This window comes from Mus musculus, chromosome 15 (assembly GCF_000001635.26).
Source record: "Mus musculus strain C57BL/6J chromosome 15, GRCm38.p6 C57BL/6J".
NCBI lineage: Eukaryota > Metazoa > Chordata > Mammalia > Rodentia > Muridae > Mus > Mus musculus.
Genome location: NC_000081.6, coordinates 100,924,406 through 100,949,712, shown reverse-complemented (window position 1 = coordinate 100,949,712; position 25,307 = coordinate 100,924,406). Strand labels below are relative to the sequence as shown.

Below are 25,307 nucleotides of genomic sequence, written 5' to 3'. Positions count from 1 at the left end.
AGGAGTCAGTCGCCCTGGTCAGAAGTGTGATGCGTGGCTCAGGGGAGTGTCCTCACGGGTAAGTTCTCAGCCTTCTGAGAGGCAAGCAGCTCATGATCATGACCTCCTGGCTCTACCGACCCACCTAACCCACAGGAGGGTTTAGCTGGGACAAAGATCCCTTTACTCTTTCTGGCTTCAATGGCGACAGTCTCTAGAGCCTGAAGTTGGAACCGTTTAGATTTCTAGAACTGCCCAACCCTCTCACTTTGGGCTGGCTTCTACAGCCCAACACTCTTACCTGCCTAACTCTGCTACACATTCTGCATTCGCTCAGGCTTGCTGTGATAGTCCCTGCTGTCTACTTGGCAGGGTTTAGAATCACCATAGAAACACATCTCTGGGCGTGTCTGTAGAGGTTTTTCCAAGAAGATTTGACTAAGGACAGGGGGCCTGTCCTAAATGAGAATGGTTAGGAACAGGCTGGAAGCCAAGTCTCTGAATGCCACCTAGGACCTTCCCAATTTGAGAGCAGCTGCCTGGAGGAATACTTCCCATAGTCAGCCTTGAAGGTATAAAGGCTTGCTGCAATGGGGTAATCCAAAAGGCTACTTATCTCTCAAGCTGGTTGTAGAACTTGGTGGTACTGTCCAGATAGCAGTGGGCTTCTAGGCAAGAGATGCAAAAGTGAGGGGTCCTAAGGGCTTGTGCTGTCAGGCAGTGGTGGCTCAAGTCTGTAGTCCCAGCACTCGGGAGGCAGAGGCAGAAGGGTTTCTGAGTTCAAGGCCTGCCTGATCTACAGACTGAGTTCCAGGATATTCAGGGCTACAAGCCAAAGAGACCTTGTCTTGAACCACCATCTCCCCCCCGCCCCCCAATAAAAAGCTTGTGCCAAGGTCTGGAAAGTCACTGAGGCCAGGCAAAGTGTGGTAGGGCTGGGTTCCCCACAAGTGCCTGAGAGGTTGCTGCGTGAAGTTGGGAAGTGAAGCTAAGTTGCAAGAGAGAGACCTCAGAATGCGCCCTGTCCACTGAGGAAGGAAGGATGTAGCCATAGAGTAGATTTGTGCTACAACTCCCCCCCGCCCCCAAAGCTCTGTGTGCTGTGGGTACAGTAAAGGAGAGATGGGCATCCAAGGCTGTCGCAGCGCAGAGGTTGGTGGCTGCTTGCCGAGCTTGGCCTCGCTGGCTTCCTTCGGCCCAGTCTTTCCCTGCTAGGCAGCCATCCCTCCGTTCTGAAATGGGCGGTGCTAATTCTCTGTCTCGGATACTGTCAGAATGCAATCCGTACTTTTCACTCACTAGAAGCTCACGAGTAAAAATAAAAAATCTTGATTCTCAGCTGAGACTCAGGACCCGTGAACAGCGTTGGGATGGTTATAGACTATGGAGATGAACAGAGAGGGAATAAATGCACTGTGCGTTATGAAATGAAAATGAGATCTTAGAGAGGGTGGATGTTACAACTGAAGCTAACGGCGTGTGTCTGGGATGGGGATGTGGAGGTTAATCTTGCCCACTTGGCTGGGTTTACAGTCACCACAGAAACACCTCCTGGTGTGTTTATAAGATGTTCACGCCAATCTCTCACTGAGGGGAGACCCACTGTGAACACGGGTGACTCTGTTCCCTGGTCTGGGGCTCTGGACTGGATAGAAAGGAATCAGCCAGTGAACTGAGTCCAGCCCTGGTCCCTATGTGCTTCCCGAGTACAGATGCAGAGTGACCAGGTGCCTCTTGCTGCCATGGCAGACTGTGCCCTTCTTAAACAGTGAGCCACTACAGACCTGTCCTCCCCTAAGTTCCTTTTTGCTTTTTGTTGGGTATTCGGTCACGGCAATAGAACAGTAGCTAATATACCCACTTACTTCTTCTAGGCTAGTTTTCACTAATTATCAGCAGGTTGGCGCTCTCTTCTGAGTAACTATGCACATGGCCAGCTCAGCAACAGAGCAGGCAGCAAATACATTTTAAAAAGAGTTCCTAGTGTTCTCTGGGAGTCTGAGGCAGGGAAGTTTTGAGTTTGAGATCAGTTTGGACTCCTAACAAGACCCTGCCTCAAAACAAACAAATAAACAAACACTCATTTGAGGAAAAAATATGAGGCAGAATCTAAGCAGGCTGTGAAGCTACTAAGAAATAAGTGACCCATTGTGATGGTTTGTGTATGCTTGGGCTAGGGAGTGGCACTATTAGGAGGTGTGGCCTTGTTGAAATAAGTGTGTCCCTTTGGGTGTAGACTTTAATACCCTTATCCTAGCTGCCTGAAAGTGAGTCTCCCACTACCAGCCTTCAGATGAAGATGTAGAACTCTCAGCTCTGTCTGCACCAAGCCTGCCTAGATGCTGCCATGTTCCCACCTTGATGACAATAGACTGAACCTCTGAACCTGTCAGCCTCCCCAATTAAATGTTGTCCTTTATAAGACTTGTCTTGGTCATGGTCTCTGTTCACAGCAGTAAACCCTAAGACACCTGTCAAGTCAGAATTACTAACCTGATACCTTAATGTGCATTGGCTGGGTGGGAAAACTTCTAGAAACCAGATTTGCTGGCTGAAGTGAAATTACTGTAATAGCTTTAGTATCCCAGAGAGGCACCAATGAAAACAAATGGGGCCATATTTCCAGAACACCCGGATACTCATACAACTCGGGTTTCTTGAAAAAGACTGAGCTCAAGCAAGACATGAGGACTCAGCAAAACTCTTTTGCTTGCTCTATATGAACAGTCAGAGCTCTGGCATGCTCAGTCTCTATTCCACTACCCTGGGGACTGAGCAAAGGAGGCCTCTATGTTTTTAAAAAAAAAAATCCTTGTAGCGGGTCTGGAGACATGACGTAGCTCTTAAGAGCACTGACTTCCAGTACACACATGGTGTTCAGAAACTGTAACTCCAGGCCCTCCACGGGTACTGTACACTTGAGGTGCACAGACAATCGTGTAGACTAAACACCTATGCACATTAAATAAGTAAATACAACCTTTTTTTTTAAAAAAAATTCCTGATGATTTTACCTATGAGTCTACTTGAAGAGCTAACCACACTGTGTTTATTAATCATTTACTGCATGCCAGGCATGCTATCAGGCTTTCTGTGATTATCTCATGGCAACCACAGTGGATAGAAGATGGACTATGACAGAGGTACAGGAAGTTGCCCAAGGTGACAGCAGTAAGTCTGGAGACACAGGACTGCAGGGGGATGCTCCAACCCCAAGATCTAGATCTAACTTATTTGCAGTACTGCAGAAAAAGATTGCTTTAGAATTTGATAAAACCTTTGAATGCTGCACGACTTTAATCCCAGGACTGGCTGGCAGATCTCTAAGTTCAAGGCCAGCTTGGTCTATATAAGAAGCTCCAGACCAGCCAGGGATCAGAGAGAGACACTGTCTCAAAAACAAAAGCAAGTCTGATGACAGCAGTCCCAGAGGTATCTGCCAGAGCCAGAGCCGTAGTCAGAGTGAGGGCAGGGACAGGATTGGGAAGGGCTCTCGGACAACGTCTGCTGGCTCACAGGCAGGGAGGGCTCTTCCCGCAGCACCAGGTCTAACCCTTTCATCAGTGAGGGAATCGTGTCTAATTATTCACTTTAACATTCAGAAACAAAAAGAAGTCTCCTGTAACTGAGAGCTCAGTAGGTCTTCTCAGGTGGTTGCCTGGAGGAACTCAATGTAAATGACACATGGGTGTGGCTGTACACTGTCACTTCCTACCTACATCACAGGAGCCACCTGACAGCAGCACCCAGTGCCTGCTTCAAGGCTAAGTCGGCATAATGATGCTCCCCAGGGCAGGGTGGTGCAGGGCAGGGCAGGGCAGGTCTAACCCTCCTCTAGGGCCACTCTTCCCAACCTCCTTCATTGGCAATTTCTCCTCTTAAGGTAGAGGATTGCAGATGTTCAAGAACACAGCAAACTTGAGGCACATTCTGTAAAGACCAATGATAATCCAGATAGGCAGGTTCTATCTTCCATCTACCAAGATTAGATTACCAGTTTAGCAAGCAGGGGACGTGATATGAGGCCCACGTGGCACAAAGTTGACATGTCATACATGCTTATTACATGTATGACTGGGTCTCTTAGACATGAAGAAATTGTACAGTGAAAGTCAAAGACCCCAGAGCTCTGGCCAGCCCTCTGTCAGGTGCTCAGAGATACAGTCTGCTTTCTGACCCTTGGCTCACCCGCCTCTAAAAAAGTCATTGAGTTTAGCTTTTGAAACGTCTTCTTACGTTTTCAAAGCCTCCGATACCATGGCGAAGATGTGGCTTGAAAAATGGCTAAGAGACCCAATACATTAAATTTCTAAACCAAACAAGAGAGGAAGTGTCTGCAAGCCATAGCAGAACCCCCACAACCACCCACCCCGATCATCTTTCTGTAGCACACAGCAGATAGGGAGCAGAGTGGGGCCCCTTCTACTGTGACCTGACACGTTCCCAGACCACAGGATGCAAACCTGGCACTTCCACACACGAGTTGAGTAACTTATTTGGATAAGAAGGTTGGTTGGTTGGTTGGTTGGTTGGTTTGTTTTTAAGCTAGATTTTTCTTTTCTAACTTTTAAAAACGTGCATCAGGGGCTAGAGAGATGGTCAATGGTTCAGTGTGCTTGCTACTTACTCTTCTGGAAGGCCTGGGCTCAGTCCCAGCTCCCACGTGGCAGCTCACAACAGTTTAAAACCCCAGTTCTAAGACATCTGAAGCCCTCTTCTGGCCTCTGCAGGCATCAGGCACACACATGGTGCACTGACATATGTGCAGGCAAAATACTCATTCACATAAGCAATTAAAACGTAAGAATATTCATCGTAATACCAACATGTCTTTAATACTGTCTGATATCCTCAGATATCACAGAAACTTGGCTTTCTGGAATATCAGTGGTGCTATCAAAGACAAAAGCAAGAGGCCCGAGGGAGAAACAGTCCCATTTTGAACACTCTGGTCACCTGTGGGGAACCCATAGGGTTGTCTGGGAATGTGCTGAGTTATAAAGAGACAATCAGGCAGAAAGTACAAAATCAGAGGCCTGGTGCTGAGACAGGAGGAGGTCGCCCAGGGTGAGTGTCAAGAGAAAACACAGCCCAAGGCTGGGGCCCTGGGAGGGCGGCAGCATGGATGGGAGGGGGACGGAAGGAGAAAGAGATCTGGAGGCTGGCATGGGCAAGGAGAGGCTGTGGGGATGGAGGGGGTCTCAATGGCATAAGAAATGACTGGATCAGCAGGGAGCTGAGACCCATGAGGCATGCTTCCCTTCTGGGATGGGGGTGAGGCAGGAGGGGAGAGCAACACCAGGCAGGGGAGAGGAGGATAGAAGTGCAGAAAGGGAAGGGATAACCTGTGGCCAAGAGCTGGACAGTCCAGAGGACAGGAAGGGACAAAGGTGTGGCGCCCAGTCTTGAACAGCAGAGGGACAGGGACAGCCTTATCGCCTGGAACCAGAAGTGCTCAGACGTGATTCCACAGGCCAGAGTTTGCAGCCCCAGCAGAGCACACGAAACATCTTCAGAGCCTGAATCAGACACCCTCTTGGTAGTTAACACCCACGGTTAACAGAAACGGCTTGGATCAACCAGGTTGTATGTAAAAAACTACTCATGATGTCTGTGTGACTTCAGAAACAGTAAATAAGAGAGGTCTCCTGCGGAAGTGACAGCCCTAGTGCTCACGACTAGGAAAGGGTTAAAATGAAGCTGACTATTTCAGAAAATGATCGCTATGATCGCCAAGACATCGTCCGTCATCTAAATGATCATTATTAAAGAGAGCAACAGGCCGACGTCTATTAGAGTAAAATTTTTATAGCTTTCAGCAGATATCATGGCTGAGGCAAACCCATCCTAGAATTCAGGTGAACACTGGCTCCTGTGTGTACAGCTTAGTGCTTGCAAAGGACTTGGGAAGCAGAGCCTCTTTTCTGAAGGAGCGATAGGCTATCAGGTATCACAGCTCTGGGTGTCGCTAAAACGTGTGGGGTCCTGTGTGTAGAAACAGTCCACTGCATACTGCGTACACTCCTGAATTCATCCGCTCCTGTGTTTTCATTTCCACGAGCATCAGTCAGACCCAGTCCTTCACGGATGGTGCCCTGGACGGCCTCTCTCCCTCAGTGTAGCCTGTGTATTGTCCACCACACTGGCTTCCCTCACCTCAGCGGTCCACAGAAACCCTTATCCGTATCCAAGACCCCCAATAGCTCTCCGCTGCTTATCAAGCAACTATCAAACTTGTGGACCCCTTAGCCTCAGCCTTCCGAATCTGGCCCCGACTCTGCTCGGCCTTCTTTCCCTCCGTACCTCAGTCACTCCCTGCTTCCCACTTACATCAGACAAACCGGCTTCTCTTACATCTCTGGCTTCTGTCCCTGTGCCTTTGTCCCCATTGTGTGTTCCACCTTTCAGAGTTCTAACCCATTCCTTGTTTCTGAAGTCCAAGACCTAATTCAAATACTACTCTCTTGCTACAAAACTACCCTGGGACCCTTCCCCCTCGCCCAAAGTGGCACTGTAGAATATTGCTTTAGGGTAAAGAACAGACCTTATTCCATCTTTCCCACAAGAGAGCTGAGTGCCTCACTCAAGAATATTTCCTGGGTTAAATCAGGTTTTATGTGCGGCAGTCCATGGGGGACACGTATTCCACACCAGTGTCTCTTTTCTCATTCACTTAATAGAGGAAGGCTAATAACACGAAAAGAAAAATACTTAGTGCGATGGACATGACCACGGGTTTGTCCTACCAATAAATGGACAAATGCTGACGTATTATACAGAGGAGATTACTAAGGACCTTAGATAAAGTCCTTTCTAATCAGAGGGTCCTGTGAGGAATGTGGAAAACATGGTGGGCACCCCACAGTGATCCAGCATCTACCAGCATCTCTAGGCCACCAAGAAACCTATTTCTTGATATACTCCTGAGCTGCTAAACAAAACCACTCCTCTTTTTATTTTTATTTTTTTGAGAATGAAACAGAAAGCTAACCAGATTTCCCTACCCAAAGAGTTCGGTTCACTTTGGAAGGTATGTTAATTCTCCATTTAAAGATCCCACTGCTATCGCCCAGGAAGGCACATGGCGTTTTCATGTGCGTCATATCCTAGGATCCTCATCCACTCGACAAATACTGAGTGAACACTTGCTAGAGAGCAGGCCCCCCTTCCCTGCCTCCCACCCCCCCCCCACCCCCCGCTTTAGCCAAGGAAGGCGGGAGATGAACAAGAGCAAGGTGTTTTGTAATGAAGCAAATCGAAGCAGGACTGGAGGTGTGCATCACTGCTGCTGCACCCCGGACGGAGGGCAAGCTATGACCATTACAGACACTGAAAACACAGGTGGGACAGTAGTCCTGAGTGCACCTTAATTTTCTAGACCACAGACCTGACACAGCTAAGATTACCCGGAACTAGATGGGGACCTGATCAGAAACAAGACTTCCCAGCCCTGAGTCAACTGCTAAGGCAAGAGAAACGCTTAAATCCCCTCTGCTCTCCATAAGTGCATGCTTGGGTATCGAGGGAACCCGGTGTCCACCCACCACTCACTCCACTCGCTCCAGTGCTCCCCTCTCACTGCCTCGCCAGAATTCGTCCCGTGCTGAGCTGATTTGGTGAATAAAAAACTAAAACACTTCACTTTCCTATACTACTGGGGAGAAACAAAAACTTTTAATGACAAAATAAGCTGAAGTTTTAAAAATACATAGTTTTAGTTTTAAACATCTATGCTTACTGTGCAGAGATGGGCCATGGAACTCATCGGTAAAACGTCCGTCACCCGTCACACCTGATAGACACAATGCAAGCCTTCCCTAACAGCCTGGCTCTGTTGATATATTCTAAACAGATTTGGAATGGCAAGTCTGCCAGCAGCCCAGGGAACGTGTGTGTGTGTGTGTGTGTGTGTGTGTGTGTGTAAAAGAGAGGAGGCCAAAGAGAGACTCAGTAGATTTTCAGGGCCTATTGGCTCTATCATTAGTGATAGTAAGGAGAAAACTGTGAAGCCTGTGGGCACAGAGGTACCTGCCATACCCACACTGAAAGGCACCTGAAGCCATCTTCCCTGCCAGCTGAAGACAGACTGTATTATAAACTTGTTGGGGGATTAGTTCTAAGGCTCTGAATTAATCTGGCTCCCAAAATCAGGAATCTGTGTGTCCAGCTGCTGAAGGTACTTGTCCTCAATTGGTTTTTGATTGATTGATAAAGAGCCAGCAGTCAATGGCTTGGCAGGTAGACTGAGAGACTGAGGCAGGACTTTTGAACTTGGGTGGGCTAGGAACTGGAAGGGAGGAAGGAAAATCTCCATGATCCGGAGGCAGACGCATCAGATTTAGAGTTGCAGAGGGAAAACCATCAGAAATGTGGGTGAGAAGGAATGCAGCCCCTGGAAGGACTTCTCAGAGTGCCCTGGGCAGCAGAGACTAGGGAGCTACTACAGGAGGGAAATGTGTGCAAGCCATGGGGAGGGTTAGAACTGCCCAGCCTTTGAGGTAGCCAAGACATTTTAAAGTTAACTGGAGAGAGAGAGAGAGAGAGAGAGAGAGAGAGAGAGAGAGAGACTGACTTTCATTTGAGAATCCAGATAGCTCCTGGACGGATGCACACGTGCGGCCGGTTAAACTACCCCTACAGAACTCAGTATAGAGAGGACTCTGTTCTGGTGTAGAAGCACTGAGTTAAGTCATAGGACAGAGGGGCTTCTGAGCTGGGCCTGGGTGAGTGGGAAGGCATTCCCGAAGCTGAGGTTAGAGGAAGAACATTCCGAGAGGAAGTGATACAGACCAGAGTGGGAAGCGCGGAGGGAACAGAGAGCACCTCACCACACTCCAAACACGGGTGGGAGGAGCCCAAACAGGAACGGTGTAACACACAAGCAGATAGATATGGACAGGCGTGCTCTGCTACACCTGTGTACAGACGAGGACACCACGGGCCAGGGCATTTTATTTGGCTAAGAGCAAATCAAAGACAAAATGTAAAAGTAAAACCAGGGTTTTGATCCCCAGTTAGGCACTTGTGGTGGTCTGAAAGGAAATGCCCCGCCCCCCACAGGCTCCTATGGGCTGGCACTATTGGGACGTGTGGCCTTGTTGGAGGAAGTGTGTCACAGGGACAGGCTTTGAGGTCTCAGATGTAGAACTCTCAGTTCCTTCTCCAGCATCATGTCTGCCTGGATGCTCCCATGCTTCTGGCCATGATGATACTGGACTGAACCTCTCAGACTGTAAGCCAGCCCCAATTAAACATTGTCCTTTGTAAATGCTGCTGCGGTCATGGTGTCTCTTCACAGCCAGGAAACCATAACTAAGACACTGCTTTTTCCACTCTGCCATTCTGGCAGGCAGTCGTGGGTTGGAAGAGAAGGTGGAGGGACCGGTTAGACAGCTCAGGAGCCCACGTCCAGGTGAGCAATATGGCAGCATTGACAGTGAGTCCAGGGGTCGGGGGTCAGATGGCCACATGGTTCTTAGCCCCAAGTTCTTCATTACTCATCCTAAGCAGGCGAGTAAACCATGGGATGGTTAGGGATGCAGACAGGAGGGGAGTTTGCTTTGTTCCATAAATCCATCTACCGGCATCGGGACAGCTGAGCCAGCTGAGGCTAAGGACAGACATTTCAGAGGCAAAGGCTAGGAACATGTTGTAACGAATAAAGAGGTGAGATCTAATGCAGGTCCCACCACTAACAGTGGCTCTGGCTTTAAAAAATTACTTTTGTGTGTGTGGGTAGTGGGTGTGTGCATGTGTGTGTGCACATGTGTGTTTGTGTGTGGTGTGTACATGTGTGCCCATTTGTATGTGTGCATGTGTGTATGCTCATGTGTGTGTGTGTTTGTGTGTGGTGTATTTGTGTGTATATGCATGTGTGTGCAAGTGTGTGTGCTTGTGTGTGGTTGCACATGTATGTTTGTGTGCGGTGTGTACATGCATGTGTGTGCACACACGTGTGTGCCTGCACACAGTCAGGAGTGGAAAGCAGAGAACAATTCCTGGGAGTTAGTTATTTAGTAAGTATCCTTACTCAGCCACCTTGCAAACCTGGATCTGGCTTTTGACAAAGTATCAATACCGTAAGATAACTAATGTAAGCAAGCAGAAGTAAATGATGTCAAAGGCCTCCACATCTTAACTTCCTGCAAGTCTCAGTGAACCTCACTTTGTAAAAAAACGAATCCACAGACTGCGGAGTGAGTTGGACTTTGAGAAGCACGCAACTGCTTGGTGCAACAGGAGTGCAGTATGGTTCTTTAAGACTGGTCAGCCCTGAGATTTGAACCTTTGCTCCTAGGCCTTTCTTACAATACGGAAGCGGGTTGGACACAGAGGCTGTTCAGTCTCAGGCCCGAGAAACGGGAATGGCAAAGGCGTAGGTCTTGATTCAACCCACAGACCCCTCCTCTGCCTTCTTAGGGAGGTCGCTAGAGATGTGCACATGGTACTGCGAAGCAGCAGACAGAATTTTCTGTAGTGAGGACAGAAACTGCAAGCGGCAAAGAGAAGGCATTGATTTGATTCTCCAAAAGGAAAAGAGTGGAGGAAGGAAGAAAGAAGCTGAGAATCAGCAAGATAAAAGATTCCACAGCTCAGCATGTGGGGGCACACGCATGGCCATACCCTGAAAGCCTAAACAATGATAACAACAACAAGATTCCACGATAAACAAAAATGGAAGACAGACAACAGAACTAAGAAAACAACAGGAAGAAGGCTGAGAACAGGTGTCTGAGGTGGTCAGGCTCCTGCCACAGAGGATGCCGCCATCGCCATCAGGTTACCTCTGCAGGGAGGCAGGAGTGGGAGAGGGGATAAAGGCGGGCTTTTAACCAAATACCTCTGAAATTTTGATCATGTAAATATACGACCTGGTTTTAAAACGAGATAAGTCAAACTATGTATCTGTTCCTTAAACGTACTTATTTGTATTGAATAACTGAAAAAACAAAACAAAACAAAAAAACCCACGAAGGCCAAAGGGAGGAAGCACTAGCACCCAGTGCCCAGAGGGAGGGGCGCGAGGTGTGGCTTGCACCTTTCAGCATATAGGCTTGCAGGGGGCAGAGCTGTTTGTAGGGACCCCCCCCCCCCCCCCGGTAAAGACGGGAATCCAACAAGGCCCTCAAAGCTTAGGATGGCCAAACAAGACAATCATTTACCAGATGAGAGCTTATCTCCCAGGAATTACTCACAACAACTCCTGAAAGACAAACAGAGAGGAACATCCTCTTAAAGTCACTCCCCCACCCCATCCCACCCCACCCCGCGCTCCCACAAGCTTTTTAGTTAGTTGGTTAGTGAGAAGGGCCAGTAACAGAAATGCAGTGAGCACCTGAAGTAGGTCGAGAAAGCGTGTTCTTTTTAATCAGATGGAGAACTCATTTAGAAGGAGGGGTGCATGCCTGCCATGCTCAGAGCCTCCATTCAAGCCTTGGTGTAGAGTATGTGGTGTGATAATCTGTAGCTCCAGACTCAAGATGTAGAGGCAGGAGGATTAGGAGTTCTTGTGATTACATGGTGAGTTCGGGGCCAAGTTGGGCTACTATGTAAGACCCTGTCCCAAGTAGATGGCCAGACAGACAGACAGATTATGGATAGATTATAGATACGTAGACAGATTATAGATAGAGATAGATTATATGTAGGTAGGTAGATAGACAAATTGATAGATTATATGTAGGTAGATAAATTGATTGGTTGATAGATTATAGGTAGCTAGACAGATTATAGGTAGACAGATAAACATTGATGTGCAGTGAACATATCTTAACTGCTGGCAATGCTTTCTTGACTTCATTTGTTTGCCTTAGAGTAGCCATGTGTATTTATGTATTTATGCATTATGTATGTATGTACATATGTATGTATGTCTGTCTGCACACACCATTGAGAGGGTGTGCATACCAGGGCACTCAGGTAATCTGAAGACAACTCACAGGTTCCCCCCCCCCCCCCGTCACATGGGACCCTGGGACCCCCCCCCCACCCCCCGTCACATGGGACCCTGGGACCACACTTAGGCCCTTAGACCTAGAGTTTTCCCTGCTGAGCCTTCTCACTAATCCTAGGTAGGTCTCTTAGCTCTATTCCACTTACAAGACAAAGGAGCTGAAAGCTTTTCTTAAATTGCACTAACTGCACCAGTTCAAAACGGGCAGGCGTGTTAACAAAGATCGTGTACTGGAGCTTTCTATTGTAAATACACAATTACACACAACCTTCTCGCCACCCCCATTATCTGGAAAACCCACTGACACAGTTACTTAAATGACATCTGTGGCATGCGGTGGGTCTCCTACAAGGTGACATCAGCCCTCAAGGATCCAGCAGCTAATCACTTGGCCAGAGAGAATCAAACCCAGAGGCTTGGCTTCTTTCGTCTTATTTCATACACTAATCTAAGATTTGGGTAGACACTGTTCAGGAAGTTTGAGCCCTGGGCCAGATTGAAGCTTAGCCTTTTACCTGTGCCCCTGTCAGGCAGGGGGACAGGACTGGCTTTGCTACAAAGATCCATCCAAGCTATGGGCCTGGTGTGTGCCACTGTGTCTGCCCCACAAGGCCATGCTCCGGCGTCACATTGGAGGGCTGCACAGACAGCAGCACACCGTGGTCTCCATTCCATCTCCAGCCTGCTGCTGTGCTAACAATATCACCTTTATATACAGAGATGGGATACTAGTGTGGGTCAGGGAGATCCCGCACAGCTTTAGTATCTATCCTTCTGAATGCTAATAAGTAGATGTGTTTCAACTATGCCCACACTCCCTTCCTTCCTTTCCTCTGTCTTCCCCTCAAATTCCCAGGGGCTTCATGTGCTAGGAAGTGCTCTGTCACTGAGCTACATCCTCACCACCCTGCCACACATATGTTTTGTTGTTTTGTTTTTAAAGCTTGCCTGGAGGCAAGACTGGAAGTCTTGCTAACAGGGGTTGGTCTGTAGGAAGGCCTGAAAGTGACCCACACCAGCAACAAAATGGGGAAAGAAGACCCCAGGTGGAAGCAAGGCCTCGCTATGTCTTCCCTGACACAGCACGGGTCTCCCTGCTTGGGCAGAGACACAGCTCCGTCTCCCCTCTCCCCAGCCTGAAGGGAAGGGGGCCTCTGCAGTTGGGCCTCCTCCAACTCACTTTCTGCGTCAAATAGTACGGGTCAAAGTCCTCCAGGGGAACCGCAACCAGGCCTTGCGGGATGTCCCCGTAGATGAAAGGCAAACTCTTCCCCGCCTCCAGGTCACTGTTTGGCTTGGGCTTGCTGTCTTCATCGTCCTCCCGGTGGCTGCCATCCGCCTTGGGTGGTTTCTTGAGCTTGCTCTCGGCGATGCGCCTCTCGATGTTTGCCAGCGACTCGGGGGTGAAAGGCTTGAAACTGTCGGGGCCTGGTGGTGCGAGCAGCCGCGCTGCCATCTTCTCATTCTGCAGCAGCTTCGTTAGTTATGCTGAGTCCGGGACAGGTCGGCTCTGGAAGAACAGCAACACAGGCAGCGTTAATCAATCACCGCTCTAAAAGGAGGCCGGGATGAAGCCAGCTCGTTCTCAACCTCCATTCACAGCCTCTGCCACACGGCTTCCACTTCCGCACGCTTCATCCTCATCTTAAAAAATCTACAGCAAGAGTGGCTTGGGTGACCTTTGTAATGGTCCTCGGGAGAGCGGTCAGCCAGGGAGAGGGGAAGACTGGGGTCTCCCTAACTGTGGGCATATACAGTATTTATCTAAATCCAACCCACTGTTGAGAATCACACACAGGCACTCCGTTCTCGGCTAACAAGGCAGTTAGAGCTCCCTAGGGCCTGCCTTTGCATGCTTCCCCTCCTCCCTCTGGATCTACGCTCCAAGAAAAAAAAAAGTTTTCCTTTAAGGGAAAGGAACGGGTAAATTTTCCCTCCTCTCAAGAACTTCACTTTCGGAAAACAAAACTAACTCCTTAAAACTTCTGCCGACAGAAAATAATGGCAAAATAGCTCCCGTCTGAATTCATCCTTCCATTTCAAAGGTGTTTCAATTGACTGAGCTGTGGGAAATCTGCCTAGTATAAGATTCCAGTGGTATCTTTTTTTTAAGGATCAAGAACCCACTGGGGACAAACAAAGAAGACATCTTTCAGTGGAAAGGGCTGCCATCACTCCCACAGATCGCTGCTTAGCAATGAGAAAGACCAAGAGAACCTCCAGGTCCCCCCATGTGCCAGCCACGTGGCACTGCAGGCCTGGGGGTCTGGCTCCCTAATAGAGACTCAGACAGAAGGGAAGATGGACCAGAGACTCTGCCCTTTAGAATGAGCAACAGCATAGAAACCAGGCATCAGGGATTGTGTAGCCCACGTTCGAAGAGCCTTTGCACTCCTGTAGACAGAACCCCGAGTTACTTCCATCCAAGACAGGGTTAGGGTTAGGGTTAGGGTTAGGGTTAGGGTTAGGGGATCAGGATGCAGAGAAGCACTCGCTCATGTCTGAATGGACACAGACCAGGCGCAGTACTTCCCCTGCTGCTCAGAGTGGTGCTTCCAGCCTGGGCAGCATAAGGTCAGCCCAGGAAATATACTTCTTAATGTTCTGTCTCTCACAGTCCACACATCCTTTAAGAGTATTTATTGACTTAGTGTACATACACACACACACACACACACACACTCCCAGGAAATAGTTTTGGAAGACTAGAGATTGCTGTTTCTGCTCCTACTTAGTCCTCAGGGTCCACTTCCCATATCTATATAATGGGAGCCTGCTCAAGAGAGGGACCGTAAACGCTTACTGGTGTCCCTCAGGACTCCTTTCACGGATCTGCCAGCCCAGACTCTGCCTTCCTGTAGCCAGGCACTTTCAGCATGGGGCTTCCTGGGTAAGAACCAGACACTGCCCCTCCCCCACCTCAACACACACACACACACACTGGGTGCCTTCCCACACTGCACCAGATCCAGGCAGAGGGAAGGGTCGCAGAAATCTCTCCAGGTAAGAAGCATAGGACTTTAGAAACATAAGACACTGTAGGTCTTGTCCCATCCACTGTGCAGATGAGGACATGCAGAGCCCTAAGAGAATGGAAAACTTGCCTGGGTCACAGGGCCATAACCAAGGGCTGAGATGGCTCAGCAGGTAAGGGGTGCCTGTTGCCAAGCCCCAAGACCAGAGTTCTAGACCGGCAAGGCAGAGGGAGAAAACCAACTCCCACAAGCTGCCTTCTGACCTCTATATACATACCATGTGACCCTCTAAATAATAAATACAAACGAATAAAATGCAAAAATAAAATAGGACCTCAACCAGACTCTCATGTCCCAACTCCTATTTCTTTACTATTAAATTCTTATTTTATTTATTTATAGTGAGTCATCCTACCCTTTCCTCCCCTCCCTGACTACTTTCCAGCAGACAGTCTGGCTCACTAAGTAACTCACACAGAAATGATAGGGTTTCCTGATCTGAGCCTCTTCATTCACAGAATTTCCCAACCTAGCCTTTCTTTTCCCTCATTCCTCCCATATCCTGAACAAGGCCAGCAAAACCTCTTCCAGCTGCACCCACTGTAGACTCCAGTCTCAGTGCGCCTGCCCTCGGTCCCTGCTGCCCTCGGTCCCTGCTGCCCTCGGTCCCTGCTGCCCTCGGTCCCTGCTGCCCTCGGTCTCTGCTGGAGGCTCCGCTCTGCTCTCAGCTGTGTTCCAAGTACCCTGCTCGCTCTAGCTTCATCTCCAGAACAGAGTGTGAGGTCTACTGTTATCAACATTTAACAGACATAGGGACAGAGTCTTGGAGAATGGCTGTGGCTTTCCCAAAGCCACACTGCCAGAGAATGACAGTCAGGACTCCAAACACCTGTAGACACTCAACAGCCAAACAGGACAACACCTGGAACCCACAAGGCCGAAGAACCGGAACCCCAGGCTCCACCTTCCACATCCACCACCATCTGAAGTCATTCTCTTCCTGTGCTCTGACTTCTGACAGCGTCGGCTCTCCCGGTTGGGAGCTGCCTCGTTCTGTCGTTCTCCAGGGCCAGCCTCCTCTCCCCCAAAATTAGCCCTGTTCCCCACCACATTTTCACCCTTCCTCGTCAACAATCACCTCCATGGGTTAGTTTTGCTGCTTCCTATGCTTCAGTCGAGTACAGATATACATTCAACCTATGGGGTTTGGCTTCATTCCAACCATCATTCTGCGGAGTTCACCTCACTGTGGTCGTTCATTCTAACCGCTGAGGAGTATTCCACATATGACAGAAGCGCAGTTCACTCACCTTACCTTAACAGGCTTTGGTTGCTTTAAGCTATTAGGATGAGAAGCTAAGCAGCCTGGATTCTTTGTAGCACTTGGCTAAGGGAGGAATGAGGAACTGGATACCGTGTATAAATCTCTAGTGCCACAGGGTAGAGGCTCCAGCTGCCCCACACCCTTGCCTACACTCAGAACTCATGTTGTCAATTTCACTCATATTAGTGGCACCTGGAGGTTTAAGATTCATTTATTGAGGCAAAATCTAGGTAACTTGAAAGGAACCATTTTAAAGCAAAGGACTCAGTTGCCCTGTATTTGCAACCTCCCTGCTGTGCCCCAAGTACAGGGGCGCCCACTACCCCTCACCCAGCCTAGTCTCTTGGCAACCCCCAACGCTCTGTCCAGCTCCAAGAGTGTGTTAGCATTCAGTCTAAACTCCACCCCCACGGTTACCTGGCAACAGCCAGGTAAGCCTGGCCCACTGTAAAAGGGGTTGCTTGACCCCTCCTTTCTCTCTTACTCCTGCTTCCTCCTTGCTTCTCTCTTGTCCCTCCCTTCCCCTCTCTCTCCACATGGTCTTGGCCAGCCTTTACTTCTCTACACTCCTTCTCTCTGCCTTTCTCTGCCTCTACTACCCTCTTAACTCCCCTCCCCGTGCTCTGAATGAACTCTATTCTATACTATACCATTATGTGGCTGGTCCCTCATGGGGAACAGATGCCTCAGTATGGGCCCGTAGAGACATCCCCTTCCCCCATACCTCACCACACCCCTATAGAACATATCTTAATAATTTGTTACCTTTTTATAAGTACATCAGTCTGTCCCCACCGCTACATCTTTTCCGGGTATTTCCTTTAAAACATGAGCACACAGTGTGTGACCCTTTGTGTCTGTCACACGGTGATATGGATCAGTACGGCATTCTTCTCTCTCTCTCCACACACCTGCGCAGCAAGCGCAAGCTCACTAACCCAATGATAGGCATTTGAGCTCATGTGACCTTTTGGCTGTTTTGAGTACCACAAGCAATGCACATGTGGCACTCTGCACCTTCCCAATTCTTGTCATGAGAAAAGATCTCATTGCCAGCCCAGGCTGGCCTCGACTTCCCGGTCCTTCTGCCTCACCCTCCCAAGCACTAGGATTACAGGGGTGAGCAACCTCGTTCAGCTCCATTTCCAATTCGGTAGAGAACGGACCTAGAACAGGAACTTCCGGGTCTGATGATGCATCTGCACTTTGCCTGCATGTCTGTGAGAGCTTGTCAGGTCCCCCAGAACTGTGGTGAGCTGCCTTGTGGGTGCGGGGAATTGAACTTGGGTCCTCTGGAAGAGCAGCTAGTATTCTTAACCACCGAGCCCCCAATGGGAATAGTGTTGGATGTTCTTGTAGAAGTGCTAAGCTCTCTCCAGTGGCTGAGCCTCTGCATCCCACGAGCAAAGGTAACAGTTTCTCCACCTGCTTACTCATGGGTGACCTGAGTACTCATGGGTCAGAAATGGCAGCTCAAGTGTTTCCCTACGTGGCTTTGCATGTGGCATGTGCATGTGTGTGCATTTGTGTATAGTGTAGAGTGACTTCTAAGGATGACACAGGAAGGGTTTTTCAATGAACCGAGAGCCGACTGGTAGGTTAGTTTAGGTGACCAGACTGCTGTGAGCAGCCCCAGGCTCTGCCTTCTGAGCGACAGGATTACTGGTGAGTCACTACATCTGCCTGGCATTTACATGGGTTCTGAGGACCCAGCATCTGCCCTCATGACGTTTTTGCTATGTGTTTCTCTAAGGTTCTTCACACGCCTCACTGTGGTTCAAGTCTGTACTGTGTGCTGGCGATTTTGATCCCTCCCCCTTTGTAAATGCAGGCCTCACTGGTTGCCCACTTGTTTATTTGTTTGTTTGTTTTTCTACTGGCTCATTTATATTTTCCTGTTTTGAATTGTTTATTTGCTGAACAAGTTCTTGGTCAGATATAAAATACCTCTCTTTTTTTTTTCAGGGTTTGGTTTTTTGTTTTTGTTTGTTTTGGTTTTTTTGAGACAGGTTTTCTCTGTGTAGCCTGCCTGTCCTGGAACTCACCCTGTAGACTTGAACTCACAGAGATCCTCTGCCTCTGCCTCTGCCTCTGCCTCTGCCTCTGCCTCTGCCTCTGCCTCTGCCTCTGCCTCTGCCTCTGCCTCTGCCTCTGCCTCTGCCTCTGCCTCTGCCTCTGCCTCTGCCTCTGCCTCTGCCTCTGCCTCAGTGCTTGGATTAAAGGTGTGCTCCAGCAGGCCCAGCATTTTTTTTTTTAAGTACCTCCCTCTCTATTGTGTTCTTGGCAATATTTTAATACATAGTTCTTTATTTATTGAAATCCAATTTGTCAATCTTTCCCTCCAAGTTATCTCTTTAGGAATCAGCCAACCCACCCACAGTCATGCAGGTGTTCTCCTGTTTTCTGCTAGAAGTTTTATTGTTTTACCCTTTCCTTTAAACCTGCACACCACTGGCAACTGGTCACTGTATAGGTATGAAGACATAATCCATTTTTCCAGTGTCAATAATAAACGGACCCAGCATCAGCCAGCAAAATTATCTGGTGGCTGTTACGTCATGGACTTCTATTTACAAGTTTTAACTCTGAAAAATAAAACCTCATTCTTCAGAGCAAACTTTGCAAAAAGTAAACAATTTTCTTGGGTTTAGGATGAACTCAGAGGTCATACAATGCAAACTTCCTGAAAGTCAAAGGGGAGACCTGACAGCTTAACTTCCAGTTAAGTACCGCACTCAGCCAGCAAGCGAGGGGCTGGGAGATGTGGGGTGTGGGAGGGGTACATTGGGAGGAAGGGGGGAGGGCCTTCTTAGCCTCTGGGAGGGCAAGAAGGACCAGAATGCCTGGAGGGAGGGAGGGAGGGCTATCACGCAGGGAAGGAAGGCCAGCACTCTCTAGCATACACTTGACCTTTAAACAATGGCAGCTTGAACTATACAAATCCACTTACATGCAGATTTTTTGACAGTTTGAACAGATACACCCAGGGTGCAGAATCTTTTTTTTTTTTTTTTTTTTTTTTAATGAATGAAAAGCAAGGTGTGTTGTGAATGCATGAAAAGATGTGTATATAAAAGTTCTGTCTGATCATTTGCTACATAAAATATGTGCAGGCCTATGTCAAAAGTTTAAACTTATCAAAGCCTGTGAACACAGGCTTTTGCAGCCTCCTATTAAATCATGAGTGTAAAAAATTAACTGTGTTAACTGTACCACATTCTGCCCAACTGCTGTGATTTGCCAGTCACTCCCATTGCTGTGGTAGTTCCGTCCTGGTGGAGCACTAGCTGTCTCTGTGTTAAGGATTTTTCCCTCTGCAGTAAATTGTGTATCTCCCCATTCTGTGCATTTACCATCACACACATTACATGTAACAATGTAACAAACAGCCCGGCAGTGGTGGCCTATGCTTTTAATCCCAGCACATGGGAGGCAGAGGCAGGTGGATTTCTGAGTTCGAGGCCAGCCTGGTCTACAGCGTGAGTTTCAGGACAGCCAGGGCTACACAGAGAAACCCTGTCTCAAAAAACCAACCAACCAACAAACAATGTAACAGATTAAGTGTTCACAGACTTATTATCACATGTAACAATGTAACAAACAACTATTGACCAACTATTATCATCTATCAACTATTATCATCAAGTCTCCTGGTCTACAGCAACAGTCAGCTGAGTTTGCTGGGAACCAGAGGTATGGTTCACACAACTTGCCTGGCATGTTGTGCCCAGGTTTTGATCCTTGGTACCATAAAAATGAAAGAGCCCGGGGAGGGTCAAAGTTATTATCCTCAGACTCCACTGTGTCTGGGCATGTTGTTCCGAGGTGAGCCAGACTACCATGTTCACAGAGCACGCTGTGTCAATGCCTCTGCTCACAGTGCTGCTGTCTCAGCTGCTCATTTCTGCCCTGTCCCCACCCTGCTCCAGGTACTGAAGGAACAGTGACAGAAGCTCTTGGTCCTCAGAGTTTTCTTGAGAGTTTCAAGAAAGACTGAACTAGACTCAAAAAATTTGGGACAATGGATTACTAGTGCTCTCTTCTCTTGGTCATCATCGAGAGGATTAAGATCTTAGTATTCTCTGAAATCTGACGGGCAAATAAAGAAGGGCCCGTGTGGGAGAATAAGGTGGGAAGACACAGAAAATGGCTGAAGAGAAGTTAGCACAGGAACAGAATGGGAATCTGCTGGCTAGTGAGCAGCCAGTGCAGGCTAGCGAGCAGCCAGTGCAGGCTAGTGAGAAATCAGTGCAGGCTAACGAGCAGTCAGTGCAGGCTAGTGAGCAGCCAGTGCAGGCTAGCGAGCAGCCAGTGCAGGCTAGCGAGCAGCCAGTGCAGGCTAGCGAGCAGCCAGTGCAGGCTAGCGAGCAGCCAGTGCAGGCTAGCGAGCAGCCAGTGCAGGCTAGTGAGCAGCCAGTGCAGGCTAGCGAGCAGCCAGTGCAGGCTAGTGAGCAGTCAGTGCAGGCTAGCGAGCAATCAGTGCAGGCTAGAGAGCAGCCAGTGCAGGCTAGTGAGCAGTCAGTGCAGGCTAGCGAGCAGCCAGTGCAGGGACTCTAGGCAAGGGCACATAAGAAATACACTGGGAACAGCACCAAGTTAACAGTTACCAGTGAGCCTGATGGCATTCTCAGAAGGCTGAGGCAGGAGGATGGAGCACTCAAGACCAGACCAAACACAATGTTGGAGGAGTTGGGAAGTGGGGGTAATCTGGGAGGAGTTAGGGGGAGGAGAGAGGATGACCAAAATATTGTATATATGCATGAAATTCTCAAAGAATAAAAATATTTTTTAAGAAAAAAAGGAGACCAGCATAAGTTACGCAATGAGTTCAAGGTTAGTCTGAATTGCATAGCAAGATCCTGTTTCCAAAATAAATAAACAAATAAACAGCATCAGACTTGTTTGTTCTGTGTAGAGAAACACAACCCATTAACTAAGTCCCTGGCACTGCAAAAAAGTAATAAAATCAAACTTGTCTCAGACTTGAAAGAGAAACACAAAGTCTCATGATTCATATACTCAGTATTAAAATTAATTACAAATATGGAGTCATCAAAATTTTGGTATTGACCTAGAGACAACCATATAGACCAACAGGCAGAGTCCGGACAAAAAGCCTCCGATATGTAGTCAAGGGATTTTCAACAAAAATGCCAAGACAGGTCAACTGAGCAAGGACAGTCCTAAAGGACACAGTGTAGGACATATGATGTATGACACACACACACACACACACACACACACACACACACACACACACGTAAAAGAAGGAAGCTGGTTTTATAGTACCTGCAACATTAGCTCAAAAATGAACCAGTGCCTAAATAAAAGAATAAAAAATTATGAAACTCAGAAGAAAACATGGCTAGGGAGTTATTTGTGAGCCTTGAGTTTGTCTTAGTTAGGGTTTTACTGCTGTGAACAGACACCATGACCAAGGCAAGCCTTATAAAGGACAACATTTAATTAGGGCTGGCTTACAGGTTCAGAGGTTCAGTCCATTATCAACAAGGGGGAGCAGGGCAGCATCTAGGCAGGCATGGTGCAGGAGATGCTTAGAGTTCTACATCTTCATCTGAAGGCTGCTAGTGGAAGACTCACTTCCAGGCAGCTAGGGTGAGGGTCTTAAGCCCAAGCCCACAGTGACACACCTACTCCAACAAGGCCACATCTCCAAGTAGTGCCACTCCCTAAGCCAAGCATATTCAAACCATGACAAGGTTCAAAGGACCAGGGTTCAGATCCCCACACTCACACAAATGCCAGGTGGACATGGCAATCTGCCTTTTAATCCCAATGCTAGGAAGGCCAGGACACAGGATCCCTGGAGCAAGCTGGGTGTCTGTCTGGTCTAGCCAGAAGAAACTTTGGGCTCAGCAAGAGAGCCAGTCTCTGTGAATGAGGTGGGGAGCAACAGAGAAAGAGTCTTGTCATCAGTAGTGCACCTTCACACATGTGCATATGTACCTACACACAGATGTGCCCACGCACATGTGAACAGGCACACATGCAAATGTGTGCCACACAGAGACACATGCAAAAAAGAAAAACTAATTAAATCAAACCATCTTGTGCTTTATATGACCGTATCAAGAGATTGAGCGGGGCCTAGCAAACACAGAAGTGGATGCTCACAGTCAGCTAATGGATGGATCACAGGGCTCCCAATGGAGGAGCTAGAGAAAGTACCCAAGGAGCTAAAGGGATCTGCAACCCTATAGGTGGAACAACATTATGAACTAACCAGTACCCCGGAGCTCTTGACTCTAGCTGCATATGTATCAAAAGATGGCCTAGGCGGCCATCACTGGAAAGAGAGGCCCATTGGACTTGCAAACTTTATATGCCCCAGTACAGGGGAACGCCAGGGCCAAAAAGGGGGAGTGGGTGGGTAGGGGAGTGGGGGTGGGTGGGTATGGGGGACTTTTGGTATAGCATTGGAAATGTAAATTAGCTAAATACCTAATAAAAAATGAAAAAAAAAAAAGAGATTGAGAAGGCAAGTCACAGGACGGAAAAAGTGTTTACAAGGCACACACCTGAAGGAAATGGCTAGTCGGATGGCTAACTCGGGAACACAGCCAGCAACAAGGAGCTAGAGATTGACAGGCTGAGGTGGCTGTCGAGAAACCGAAAGGACTGCTGAGACAGCTTGGGAGTAGGGGTGCTTGCACACTGCCTGACTCTGGCCCCAGCCCCCCACAAGCTAGCAGAAGCTAACTGACTCCAAGATGCTGTCATCTGAGACCCACACACATATCATGGCACATGCATGTGCCTGCTACATACATACATGTATATTTATCATCTTTCTAGCATTTGTTACCTCAACACACAAAACTAACTAACTAGCTAGCTAGCTGGAGCCCTGGCACAAGCCTGATTAGAACATAAAGCTGTATATCTTTACAGAGGAACCTCGGCTTTACAGAAGAGCACGGCAGTTCTTCCCAACTCAGGAATCCTCTATTACCACCTATTACTATATATTACCAACTGAAAGCAGTAACTTGAAAAGATATTCTCGGCAGCATTATTAGAGTTGTCAAACAGCCCAAATGATCAGGAACTGGATATATAAGATGTGGTATGTACATAAAACGAAATACTATGCAACCTTAGAAGTAAAAGGAAAGTTAACGTGTGCCAAAGAATGAATGAGCCTTGACAGCATGCAAGTGGGAGAAACAGGAAAGGAAGAGGTAAGTGCTATAAGAGTCTATGAGTCTACTTACACGCGGTACAGGAGTTACTTACACCGGTTATAGGAATGTCTTACACGTGTTATAGTTACAAGTGTCATAGGAGTTTCTAACACACCAGCACTATGCTCTGATGAACAAGATTGTCACTATGGTCTACAAGGGACCTGGCAGTCTTCTGGGGTAAAGGGTAGGTAGATGGGCAAATCACAGTAGGCTAAACTCTCCGATAAAGTAAAGCAAGCTTTTACAGGCTCACAAAAGCAGAACACCAAGCCTGGTTTAGCAGGATCAAGGTAGGCCTCCTGGTACAGGCAGCATCCACTAAGGCTGCTAGCATGGGAGTTGGCAGGAGGGTGGGAGGAGCTCTACGGGTGGGCGGAGCTCTGCAAGCCATGGACTATCACACTCAAAGGAGACAGAGCCTGGAGGTCAAGCAACAGAGGTACTGCGAAAATCCTGAGTAGACTCAGAAATCCACACCAGGAAGGCAGAGCCCTGCTGGCATGAGAGGCCATCTTGTTTTATCCTGAAAGTGAGAAGCAGACCGCAGGCTTTAAGAGGGCAGCCATGGCCTACTTCAGGGCTTCACAAACTTGTCTACTCAAGAAATTCTCTTTTTCCTCTCAAGACATTTTTATAGGCCCCCAGGAGGAGGTAGACAAAATAGGCACATCAGTCAAGCTTGCACTATTAGATTGTAAAGAAGCAACTCTGACGTGCATATAATTTACTGTTTATTGGTGATGAAAGCTAAGGAGGAGGTGCTTGCTTGCTCGACACAAAGCAAACTAAGGATGCACTGCTTTGCTACAAGCCGAGGAACAATACAGGAAACTGTTAAAACGACTTTCTGTGAAAATCATTCTGATTCTACCAGACCAGAGAACCGATAAACAGAATAATAACTGCAGCTTCAAACATGATGCTTGAATCTGAGCTTAGGCACTGCAGGGGCCTCCCACCCCCCAACCCACTCGGAGCTGGCTGGTGAGCTGGTGCTGCACTGCAGGCCTCCTCCCCAGCCCTCACCCCCCTGCCCTGCAGGCGCCACCCTGTCCCTCTGGTACTACACTGCAGGTGCCTCCCCTACCCTCCACCCCACCCTGAGCTGGTGCTGCACTGCAGACGCCGCCCCCTCCCCTGTGGGGAGGTGCTGCACTGTGGACACCCTCCTCTGGCGCTGCACTGCAGAGCCCCGCTCTGGCACCCCCCAGTGCAGCACATGCGTTCTGTTCAGAATGAAGGCCGCAGTGATGTCACGCCAGGTGACAGCTTGAACCCATTAGGTGTTTGTTTTGAATTAGATTTTGATTTGTGCGTTCAGAAATCTTTTCACTGTTGACTATTTTTAAAAATTGATATTGTAATACAATTACCTCATTTCCCCTTCCTATTCTTCTCTCCAAACTCCCCTCCTATTCACCCCTTCTTGCCCTCTTGGCCTCTTTTTCTATTAGCTGTTGTTATATGCACAGGCGAATATATATATATGTATATATATATATATGTGTGTGTGTGTGTGTGTGTGTGTGTATATATATATATATATATATATATATAGAGAGAGAGAGAGAGAGAGAGAGAGAGACATACCTAACTATAACCTGCTCAGTCTGTATAAAGGTTACTTGTGTGTGTTCTCAGGTCTGACCTTTTGGTATTGTATAGACGATTTATGACCTCTGCCCAGGGAAGACTGTCTCCCTGTTCTCACCATTCCATTCCTTGGCTGCCTGTGTCCTTTGTGTAGGGGTGAGGCCTCGTGGTCTCTCCCTACCTACTTGGGCACGCCTATTTCCAATTCATGTTTAGGCAGCCATGTTGGTGGTGAGACTTACTGTATGTACCTGCTGACATGCCTAGGAGACACA

At 48.2% G+C, this 25,307-nt stretch overlaps 1 protein-coding gene across 12 annotated transcripts in view; it reads right to left on the bottom strand.

The window, feature by feature from the left end:
• Scn8a (sodium channel, voltage-gated, type VIII, alpha) overlaps positions 1-25,307 on the bottom strand; it is a 176,076-nt gene that overhangs the window by 96,226 nt on the left and 54,543 nt on the right. For all 12 annotated transcript variants that reach the window (XM_017316515.2, XM_017316519.2, XM_017316516.2 and 9 more), the window contains one exon: positions 13,113-13,442. In XM_017316515.2, the coding sequence (XP_017172004.1) occupies positions 13,113-13,388 (276 nt within the window). In that variant the 5' untranslated portion in view covers positions 13,389-13,442. Of the gene's footprint in view, positions 1-13,112; positions 13,443-25,307 lie in introns of those variants that run through there.